The 12,169-nt window shown below is 43.2% G+C and overlaps 1 protein-coding gene across 1 annotated transcript; it reads right to left on the reverse strand.

The window, feature by feature from the left end:
• Nucleotides 1–796: 796 nt before the first annotated feature.
• On the reverse strand, nt 797–12,133 carry SRA1 (steroid receptor RNA activator 1). Its single transcript, XM_029583459.1, has 5 exons — nt 11,937–12,133; nt 6,845–6,970; nt 4,424–4,629; nt 3,412–3,520; nt 797–1,873 (listed from the first exon to the last, which is right to left on the reverse strand). Exons 1-5 carry the CDS (start codon nt 11,959–11,961, stop codon nt 1,659–1,661), a joined length of 681 nt encoding a protein of 226 aa, XP_029439319.1. The 5' UTR covers nt 11,962–12,133; the 3' UTR covers nt 797–1,658.
• Between the last annotated feature and the right edge of the window lie 36 nt (nt 12,134–12,169).

Here is a 12,169-nt window from a genome sequence, read left to right on the forward strand (position 1 = left end):
AATAAAACTGTGGAGCTTGTTGCTGGAGGATGTGGTCAAGGCATCTAGCATAGCTGGGTTTAAAAGGGGTTTAGACAAGTTCCTGGACAAAAAGTCCATAAACAATTAGCCAGGTAGACTTGGGAAAGCCACTGCTTACCTGGGAATGGATCCACTCGGTATTTGTCATGCAGCTTAGCCACTCTCAGAAACAAGATGCTGGCCTTGCTGGACCTTTGGTTTAACTCAGCCTGGCCCATCTTTTGTTCTTATATAGAGCAGAAGGGTGTCAAAGATGTCAAGTGCAGGTCAGCAGAAACATTGTAATCAATGGTTAAGGAAAACTGGCAGAGAGGATCTCAAAGCAGCAGAACATCATTGCAGTTCCCATCCATAGTGTGAGGAGAGAAAAACTGGGCCTACCAGCAGGTAAGGGCATGCACAGAGCCAGGCAGGCAGAGTCAAGTAGTACGATGCCTACTGCTGCTGAACTGTGTGTCTATGGGCACATCCAGACCTGTTCAAAGCAGCACTGCGCAGCTGGCACCAGAAGACAATGGAAGAGGGGGTCAGTAAGAAATCTGACTGACACGTGATGCACCCCCCACAAGACTACGGCACTGAAGTGGCTGTCCTGTTCCAGTGGCAGGGTATCTCTGCTTGTCGACCTACAGCATGGCTCCTGGGAGGAGGTGCGGCACATGAACAGAGAGTCTCTGGAAATGGCACATACATGTTTACACATTAAAAAGAAGTGAAGCTAGAAAGAACTAATAACAAGAAGGCTTTTTACATGAGGTGCTATAACACAAGAAGCTCCAATCCCCAAATTCTTTATTTTTTACACTTTATTTGTCAGTGTTTCATTGTTAACAGGCTTAATGGTAGCTCCATAACCTGAGAAAAAAAATTGTAAACTTTCTAGGGCCCTAGTTTTATTAAGAGTCTGTCCTAGGCACATATAGAAAATAATGTTGAGGAGCTGATTCAGAGTCAAACATTCAGCTGTGTTCTGACAGAACAGAAAGGTGGAGAAGCAGCAGATCAGTACGGCCCACGTTCAGCTGACATGCTTCAGCTGAAGTAAAGTCTTACGGAATAGGGACCTTTACTGTTCAAAGTCAGATACGCTTTAAAATGAGCCTGCTCAAAGTCAGCCACGTTAAAGGGCTCCTACTGTGGGGTAGAGTCCTATTTAATACAGCTGTGCAGCTCTGTGTGGTCTTAGGATGTAAAATTAACTCTCTCTATTTCAGGGGCAGGGTGTGTTTCAGAAACTCACTAGCTAGAGCGCCTGCTTGAATCTATGAAAAAATAAAATAGTTCCATACCCCTAGGGGAGCACATCTGTATGCTATACATGCAACCTTATCACAATGCATTGAAAACCAGCTTCAAATCTATTTTAAATAAGTTGCAAGGCTATGAACAGTACAAGACTGTTTCTAGGGCTTTGCCAATTAAAAACTGTAAACACACCATCTTCCCCCAACCTTGGAAAACATTTGGAAATTGTCTGAAAGCAGGTTTTAAATGCATTGTGTCTGCGCTGTAACCCGCCTCCGCACTGGTCAAGCAAATGTGAAGCACAGCTTCCTTCAGCAGTAACCATCTTTTATTTTCCACTGGAAAAAGTACGTTGCATAAAAGCTTCCTGAATGTCCACGGAGCTCGATCCTTTAAAATTCCACCGGCTCCTCCACGCACGCCTGTGCATTTCCAACAGAATGGGCTTCTGCTACTTCCCCTCCTTCAGCTGGGACAGAAGGGAGATTCCGCATCTCAGCAATTAACCGTTTCACTCCCACCATCCACTGATTGACTTCATTGACATGGTCGACCATTAGGGAACGATGAATTTCATCTGCAGCATCCCAATTCTGGATCTTCAGCTCTAGAATTGGAAGGAGAGATCCTGGATGAGGCCATTTTAATTATCCAAACCACTTAGCAAACTCATCAGCTGGTCTTCAAACATGCAATGCCAGCAGTGCAACATTTAAACCCTTAAGAGATTCAGAGCCACATAAATTGAGATCTTCTGCCTGCATTTTGAAGGAAATAAGCATTTCACCCCTCAAATTCAGCAATTCTTTATATAACAGATAACTGAGCAATCCCTCCAAATGTATTTGGTGTATTCTTATGTTACAATAGCGCTTTTTATCTTTATGAGCAAAACCATCACAAAGGTCAAAGGTCTGCTTGGGCAACTCTGCTCAGTTATGGTCTAAAGCAGCAGCAAAACCTGAATGGTCTCAGTGTCCCATTACCAGCTATTGTTATTTTCTTGTTACTTTTATTAGGAAGGACCAAAGAAAAGAAGCTACAATTGAAAAAAAATAAAAATAATAAATAAAACTTCATAAAATGACTAGCACAACACAAGGTTCCAACCAGAACGAATGGAGCCTGTTTTCTGAGATACAAATGTAAAACAAAGTGATGACGTAATTGATTGCAATTAATCAAATATTAATAAACAAGAATTAATAAATGTGTGCACAGCTGCCATTTACACATGTGCATGGATCCACCACGATTTATTCTTATTTATTAATAGGTTTTATATTCCACTACTTCCAATGTCTTGTTCGGTGCAGAGCAGAATAAAACATACAATCAGAGCAGAAACTTTAAGCACATACTTATCAAACACAACATACAAAAAATGGCATAAAAACCTCATTAAAAGAGACAGCTTTTAACTTCTTCCTAAACGATTGACTTCCTGCTGGTAGAGCACTTCAGAGTACAGGACTGCGGTAAGAAAAGGCTCAAACGAGTTGGTTGGAGTTTATAGTTTTTAGTCGATGGAATCGTAACATGATTTTGATTGGGAAGATCACAGGGTATTCAAAGGGGCATAAACCATCAAAGTTTTTGGCAATGACCATGCGGTATCAGAATATAACGGCTTGTGAATGAATACCAAAACCTTACATTTGGGTTCTCCACTGCAAAGGAAGCCAGTGTAACTCTCTCAATAAGGGAGAGAGATGTTCACGAGTCCCAGCTGATACTAAACAGCCTCGCTGCTGCGTACTGCAGCAACTGCAGCACCCCGATTCAATTTTGGGGTAAACCAATATCTGAAACCACGTGTCCTGAAAACTGGTATGCATAGGACAACACACACATTTTATTAGGAGCATGCAGAGAGACAAATCTCATACACTTTCCTTCCCTTAAAAAAAATAGTAGTACATATTTTACTGCAAAATATACAACTCATTTCCAAGATGCTTTTGATACCATATTGCCTCTTCCACCTGCCATTTCCCCCCCCCCGACTCTGAAACGCCGGGCTTGAGAGCTGGTAGAGCTGCACGGACTTTTGACCTCGCCGCTTCATAACCTTAAGTTCGGCAGAAAAACCGGAAGCATTTCTAGTGGCAGAGAGTGCACAAGGATTAGGGTTCCGCCACCCACCTTGAACTAGACGACTCATCCTCTTCCTCACGGGGGCAGACAGCTTGCCGCTCTTCCAAGTGTCTTCAAGCACAACAAGGCGCCTGGAGATGTCATCACAAACCTGTTTCTAAAATTCAGAAGGGAGTCGTGTTAGTCCACTTAGGTACAAAGAAATAAAGGTCAGCCTGCAATCTGCTTGTATATATCGGGCAAAAATATCACATCAGAAGGGTGGGTAATTAAGCTGAGTGCTCATGGAAGGCTCCATGACCACTCAGTAACAGTTAACAAGTCCCTGAGGCAACACCACCTCCATGGATGCTATAGTTTTTTGTGTTAGCGTCCACACTAATACTGTGCACATGCCTCAGAGGCAGATTTTTACTGGTCATGCAATAAAATTTATTATAATCGCCCATTAAGTAGCATTTTAGTGTGCACATAAAATAAATTGAGTGAGGCACATGCTATAAATATTTTATTCCAAGTTTTATTGTACAGATCTCTTAATGATTGATTCACAATTATTTTTTTTGTTTACTAGTATGCAAATAATCTTTGTGCAAGGAACACAAACACCAGCAAAACCGGATTTAAGATATTTTAGGGAAAAAAAAAAAAAAAAGCATCCTGAACACAGCACTAAGCAGGCTGACATGAACCTTTGCAATTCCAGCTAGGTTACAGCCATTTCAGCTCAGTTGTTGCCAGTTCTCAGATTGCATTTTAGGTAATATATTAATTTTTTAGTGAGAGTTACACAAACTATATTCGCCATGTTCCACGTACCAGAGGATTATGGTTTAACTAGTCACCAGCAACTTTCCACAATTCAAAAATCGGATTTCATTGCACCACTAAAATTGATTTTGGGGTCAAAACAAACAACTCAGACCTGTATAATTATAACTTCCCAAGACAAAAGCATTGTGAGCAGTCCCATCCCTGTTTATTAGAGTAGAACGCAGGAAACGGCGGTGGCCAACGAGGTCACTTCTGTCTCCCCCCACAAGGAATGTGCAGTACCCACCTGTGCGATATCTCTTACGGCACTCAGCGCCTGCTTCAGTGGCTCCACCACATCTTCTGCATTCACGGCGCACTCACTTTCTGCCGGGCCTGGGCACTGTGGAACTGTCGCTGTTCTCAGGGGAGATGGAGCCTGCCCGCTGGGAGGGGGACCCAGGGGTTTTATCAGTGGAGGAGATGATGCAACAAATGACTGTGCAGCGGGGGCTGAAAATGAAAACCAGAAATACTGAGGGCATCCAACTGTACGCACTCATGAGCAGGATCAGCACTGCAGGGGATGTTCAGAGACAAAAGGTAATCCAGACTCAAGTTTATTCCATTCCAACCCTGAGGAGCTGATTTCAACCTCTAACATTTATTACTACTACTACTAAACATTTCTATAGCGCTACATGACATACATAGCGCTGTACAAACATACAAAACGACAATCCCTGCTCAATGCAGCTTACAATCTAATAAAACAAACGTACAGGACAAGGGGTATTTCATAAAGCAAGACAATGGTTAAAAAGAAAGTTAGTTAACGAGACTAAAAGCAGACAATCAGGCCTAAGATTTAAAAGCGGATTTAAAGACAGCGAGAGAGGGAGCATGGCGCAGCAGTTCAAGCACACGGCGCAGCCAGGTGGAAAGCATGGGGTCTGGAACTGGCAGTAGAACAGCCCTGGAACCCAGTTCCACCACTTTTCAGACTTAAGAGGAGGAGCAGGAGGAGTGTTCTGCTCAGCTCCTCCCCTTCAGGAAGACTGCAGGGAAGGAGGAGGAGGAGAGTGGAGCAGACAGAACAGAGAAAAACCACTCTACACTCTAATCTGGCCTCCTATTCCCCCTCCCCTTCCACAGGGAACAGGAGAAGGAGTGATTCTGAAGCAGATGTTGCAGAGCAAAAAAACAGAGACAAAAAAAAGGGTTGAATTAGCACAAGTTTGAAAAAATGATGAATTTTATATTTCCCAGATACTTTCCTTTCCTTTAGTCCAGCAGACTAGTCCACATCTGCAGGATTCCCCTGTGAACCAACAGGTGGAGGCGTTCTGCTTCCTTTTTCCCAGGACCCAATGGTATAGATCAGTTCTGGCTCCCCCACAGAAAGAAAGCAGAACTGATTTTGTAAGTCAGTTCCAGCTCCTTGCAGACTTGGAGCGGAGCTGCTTGTGGCGGGATTATTTCTGGCCCCCCTCTCCCCCAGATCGGAGAGGGTTGGAGCTGCTTACCGCAAGACAAAAGCAACCACATGGCCTAGAGTTTTGTGCAGTTTCCAGGCATAACTGAAAGGCAGGGCATGAAAGAAGGTAGGAAAGGACGAAGAGCCAGGAGGTGAATGCCTGTCACTCCCACTACTAAACATTTCTATGGCACTACACAGACACACACACACACGTGCATGAATAGGAAGCAAGTCACAGTCAGCCCTGGCCCTCACTCCACAGTGCCACTTCCTTTTTGTCTACAAATTAAGCCCTGGAGACAACGTTTGCTAAACAAAATCATAAGGCAGCCATTGGTGTCACACTTGTAAATTAATTTGCATGCACAGAAGAATACACAGAAGTGAAAGTTGTAGAGCAAGCCTTTTTTTGGCCAGGTTGTCTTGTCCTTCCAGTTCAGTCAGAACTGTGGCCGAGAACGGACACCATGAGCCTTCATATGCACCTAGGTGGGCTACTTTACATCTCTGCCTTCCTCAGCCAGCGGTCACACAATTACACATCCAGTGGCCCAAGTCTGGCCCTAGGTGTCGCTGTTGGGCAATAGCTGAGCCTTCCCTCTCCCATCTCCTCAGGGCTCTGACTCTACAGCATCCTCAGCTCCAGATAGCCCTGTACTATGACTCATGGACATGAATTCTAGTGGCGTTTTCCACCATAGATCCTAAACGATCTTCCTGGTCTAACTGCCCTCCTGTTGTCTCTTCTCATCTCCCTCTCCTTCAGTGCCTATTCAACGTCTCCTTATCCCACAGCTGGGACCGTCGATACTCTCTTCTGCACAATCTCCTTCTCAACAAGCCCAGCTCACCTGCGGTTCAAACAATTCTGCTTCAGGCAAATAATGAATAATTATTTCATTAGCGAGCAGTCCTCATAATCTCTCCTCTGGAAACATGAGAGGACGAGGTTCACAGCCCCGTGCTCTAAGTGTAAGGCTGTGTTGCCAGGATATCATGGACAGTACTGTCGAGAGAATAGCAAGGCACCAGCTCACGTGGCCTGTGGTGTCTTTTTCTCAATACATTCTTGTAAAGTCAGCTTTGTGTATACATTTCTCGGAAGAACAATTTTGAGACGTACAGCTCAATGTACACTGTTGAGGGACAAGAAAGAAATCGAAGAACAAGAGTGACACTGCTCTGTTAAAAAGAGAGAACTACAGCCACACTTTGCCTCTAATGAGACAGAACTAAGATTTCTCTTACTTTGTGGGCTGTCTTGCTGAGGGGCAGCTACTCTCTTGGTAAGAGGTGAACGCTTGTTTCCTCCTGTCTGGGTCTGCAGCCCATAAGAGAACTGAGGAGGATCATTCCACCCTTTTTTCTGGTTACCTAGAAAAAGCAGAAATAGGTTTTAATTCAAATACTGCAAACATTCATGCTCACCAATGGCAAAGCATAGTTTACGTGGCTGCCCTGCTTTCACGTCTTCCTGTCACACCCACGCCACCTCACTCTCCTTTACCTCCTCGAGTTCAAAACAGCAGGAGCTCCCACCACTCCATACATACCACCATCAGCTTCACAATCATTTTTTAGAAACTCATAGGCCATTTGATCTCAATGATCAAACACCGCAGATTTTCTGCATCTGATGTTCATAAACGTCAAGCAAGATCACTGCATTCAATTTTAGTAAGCTTGTATCACTTTAAAAACTTTCCAGCCTCTCGTGCAAAGGGGGTCAGTGTATGAAAGTGAGCATTAATACATCTGCAATGCAGATTGTACACCTACTTTTTCACTTCTCTAACAGATAATGAGCTATTCTGCATAGTTTTACAGCTCATTTCATCATTACTGCAGTTTCATGTTAACACTATCACAAGCTTGTTCCTATGCATCAGCAGTGCTGTTAATATGGCGTGGAGGAGCCTAATGGTTTGAGCAGCGAGCTACATACCAGCGAAATCAGGGTTCAAATCCCACTGCTGCTCCTAGTGACTTTGAAATGCCAAAAAGTGGAATACAAAAATCAAATAAAAAAAATTAATAAACTATCCGGCACTTCCGATAGAATTCACACACTTTATACAATGGCCCCTAATTAAAGAACTCCTCTTTCTGCCTTTCTTTGCACAGTAAACCATGGATGTAGGCTGCAGGGCTCTATATGGAAAGCCCAGAGACAAGAGACATACTGCCATGGTGGGGATCACCCACAAGAGCACCCATTGAGTGAAGCGATTTTTAAATGACGATATTGTCAGTTCTATTTTGGGACTTTGCATGCATACACACTGCAGATAGACCAGTGATTATCATGGAGGACATCTACAAGTAGCTATTGATTATAAAGCCAAGCCCATCTCCGTATAACAGTCTAACAGAACAATAGAGATTGGTCTTGAATTGATATATAACAGACACTGAATATACAATAATTTGGATCTATTATATATATTACACCTAAGTAACTGTTTACACAGAATGCCTAACGAGATGTGTGTAAGTAATACTGATCAACAGAAAGAACATATACCAACATTCACTAAAGGCAGTATGTGTTAACACGGGTTATATTAAAAATCTATTATCCATATATTGTTGTCCAATTGTCATTTGTATTTTGCATTAACCTCCCTGGTACATAAGATCAAATGTACGAGGGGGCTTTGTTTGTACTGGTTTCTTTTCTGCTATTAAAAAGTTGAACCATAACAAAAAAAAAAAAAAAAAAAAAAAGGTATTATCCACATGTGCCACAGTTCACAGCGGATTATATTAAAAACATCCATAGTAAAAACATACAAACAAAAACATCAACGTGAGAAATAGAACATCAGCATGATCAATCTGACCATATGCCATGTGAAAGGCATGGAATGAAAATTTACCAATATATTTGTCCTATCAGACTAACACTTGCTACTAGCAATATGACCTTAAAGAGTTCTTAGCAGCATTAAGAAATCAAATTAATCTGAAAGCTCAAAGGCCTTTTCAAAAGCTCAAGCCTATGACTGTGTACCACTGTCTCACCAGTAGGAAGGCAGCTGATTGTGGCTATGAGATGACAGTGTCACCAGCATTACTGAATCATTAACTAAGTCAGTGGAACAGACAATAAGAAAACTGCATTAATTGAGGCTTGACAGTCTGATAGGCATTTTTATCTTTTATTCTGCTGGCATTTGCAGCTCCGGGGGATTATGTTTTAATTGTATTCTATGCTATATGTTATGTTCTGGCCCAGAGCCCTTGCTGGAGAGGCAGATTTTTTAAATTTGAGTAATAAATAAAATTAAGTTTCAATTTTAAATGCAAACTCTCTCCTTTTCTGTCTCAGAATACTTTATGAAGGCAATTTTCAGTAGCTATTTTCTGGATAAGTACCGAATGACAAGGGTAAACCGGCTGTCTGAAAGCTGCCCAGCTCTTATCACAGGAATAAACAACGCACACCATTCTAGGAGGGTAAACAGCAGGCATGCTCTGGGTGGAGGAGGCAAACAACTTGTGTGGATCACACTGATCAAACTACATGCATTATTTTCAACGGGAAAAGCTGGCACAGTTTTCAAAAGGAAAGTCTGCTTGTGCTTTTGTCCCCCATTGAGAAGTGGTGTAGTGCTCGTGGGTAAAAGGACAGGCAGATTTTGCAACAGTGCAGGACCTTTTGAAAATTTCCCCCTAATACTGCAATAACACACTCCAGGGTGGGCATCAAGTGATTTCCACACACTTTTCTGGTCCTTTTGGTACGTAATCTTCTGCTTTGTGCCTCCCAGTGCACCCTGGAATGTGCGTCGGAATCCTTTAGTGCACATCCTGTTTTATTCGCTACTTAACTTGGTAGGGTATATTATACAAAATGCACTCATAACTCTGCCCTTCACGAACAATGTCATGCCTAAGATGGTAACTTTCAAACCAGCACGCCTGCGCACATTTGTGTGCATACGTTGGCCCGCGCCCAGAGACGCGGCCATATTGCAACATACACACGTGCACTGAGCGTGCATGCATCGAGCTTTTAAAATTCACCTCTTAGGGAATTTATGGACCCCAGGGCTGGGAGTAGCTTGGAATGCCAGAATAGAAATCTTGCATGCTGTCACTTCCCTGAGCCATTATATCACTGGGCAGGATTTCTGAGAAGAGAGGTTGTTCAGGGTCCACCCTGGTGGCTCAGCTGGCAAGCATTATGCACTGCCTTCCCTGGTTCAATTCCCGAATCAGATCTTCTGTTCCCTGGGCCAGCCTAGGATAGGGATACTCCAAACCCCAGGGAAGAGGGAGTCAAGGTCATGCTTAGTGGAGATTTCAGGGCCCATAACTGCATGTTTCGAGGTGCATGGTCCCAGCTCAGGACTGTCACTGTAATGACTAGACAAAAAATAGTTGAAAAATGCTGCTAGATGCTCTCTCATGTTCAGCCCTCCCCACCTGCATTAAAATGTGCATTCAGCCTGTGCTGACTGCACAATTTAACTTGGTGTATGCACATTTTAACTCAATGCATTGGGAATTTAAAAAAAATTGTGACCTGGGCATTAATAGCCTGTGCATTAATAGCACACATACTTTTAACGCACAGGTTATTGCATCAGCCTACGAGAATGAGGAGAATTAAATATTTGCCACTGGTCATATTATTTCTAATGGGCTGTATTCACTAACACATGTTAACGGGCAACACAGGTTAGTGAACAGGGTTGTTTAAATGCCCTGGAAGAGAAGCTGCACGATGCATTAATCCACAAGAAATGCCTAACTTTGAAGTCATTATTATTACATTGTAATAAATCTCTTTGTAGAAACGTTAAATTAAAAGACTCGGAAAGCTCTCATACTCTTCTTTTTTCTTTGACTCTGGCAATTTCATCCAACTCAATCAGAACCAGGGCTGGAAACTGGCACAATTACCTGGGTGTATCTTTTGTTGTGCTTCTAATTTAGAAGCATAACTTTTGTTGTACTCCTAGCCAGCTTTCTGGCCATGGTTAGACTTAAAAAAATAAATGCTCTGTCAAGCCTCTGTCGCTTGTCTTCACGGATAGGATTACCCCCATGCCTTCTGTTAAGGGTGGTAACTGTCACTCCATGCAGGCTACCCCCCCATGTAGAAATGTTACACCTAAAGTTAATATAGGTTGCTCCATTTTTTCATTTCCTTCCTTTAGCCACTAGGGATCCTCTATGTTTATCCCATGCACTTTTGAATTCCACCACCATTCTCATAAGTCATTACATCTTCTAGAAGGGCATTCCATATGTATATACAAATCTGTATATATACATATACACACCGCCCTTTCCATGAAGAAATATTTCCAGGCATTGTCCTAATTCTATAGGTTTGATTCTTATACATCATTTATATCTTTTTAGGTATTTAAATATCTGTATTGCCCTTCCTCTCCTTCAGGATAGGTCCTCCTGGCTCATCTCATAAATCTTTTGGTGTAGATCCCACACCATTTCAGTTGCCTTTCTCTGGACTGCTTCCATCGTATCCTTATCCATTTTGAGATATGAACTGAATGAAGAACTCCGGGTATGGACTCAAAGACCTGTAACACCACCTGAGTATTCTTCCTAAATACATACGCTTCGACTACCTCAAAGCTAGGAAAGAAATTCAAACACTTTATCCCAGCCAGACATACAGCACATAGCAGCTAGTTATGCAAAATAGAACAGCAGATAAAGTCCATGAATAGTATTCATTGAAAAGAGCCACTTGCTCAGTGTCAGCAGATTTTGCAAACCTGGCTGGGCAAATAAATGTAAAACATAATATTCTGTATACGGCCAGTAGACCGAAGGGACAACAAGCAGGAAACGTCGTAGGCAAAACCATAACTTAACTGAAACAATAGCAAAATCTGAAACATTGCAACAGACGAAGCTAAAGCTGTCACTTTACTAACAGTATTTTGCTCGTCTGGAGATTGGATTTTCATGAAACAAAGTATTACTGCTTTTAATTTTAAAACAGGACTTGAGAGTCGTACAGGGAGGGAAGTGGTTAGAAATGCACTTAGAAGGCAAAGCAAATTACTTCCTAGACAGCACTAGAACCACCGTTTAATTTCAATTTGATTTATAAGAACCGCCTGTAAGTGCTAAATAAGAAAACAGGTCAAAGCTCCCCAACAGGGCCCGGAAGTCAGGAAGCGGAGCCCTTTGATGCCTGGTAACATGGGGAGAGATTATGGTGCTTTCTGGACACGGATTTAGCTTTCAGAAAGCTGTCCCGAGAGGCTGGGTACAATTATTTTGGCCCTCAGACTAGCGAAGGAGGAGATGCAGCGGACTACGCAGGAGCCGACCCCTCCGAACAACGCCTTACCCGGCTTCACATAGAGCTCCGCCATCACCGCTTCCGCCTCCGCCAGGCAGGACGTGGCGAGCGCCCGCAGAGTCCTCCCTCACCTCAGCAACCGCGCACGTCACTTCCCGGAAGTGGAACGCCGTTCGGCAGCGCCGCGCGCGCCCCCTTCCGTACGACGTGAGGAGGAAGAGGCGTGGGCGGGTCCTGAAGGCGGGGGTGGTAGGGGCAGCGCCGCGCGCGCCCTTCCGTAC

The sequence above is a fragment of the Rhinatrema bivittatum genome, chromosome 18 (genome assembly GCF_901001135.1).
Source record: "Rhinatrema bivittatum chromosome 18, aRhiBiv1.1, whole genome shotgun sequence".
Classification (NCBI taxonomy): domain Eukaryota; kingdom Metazoa; phylum Chordata; class Amphibia; order Gymnophiona; family Rhinatrematidae; genus Rhinatrema; species Rhinatrema bivittatum.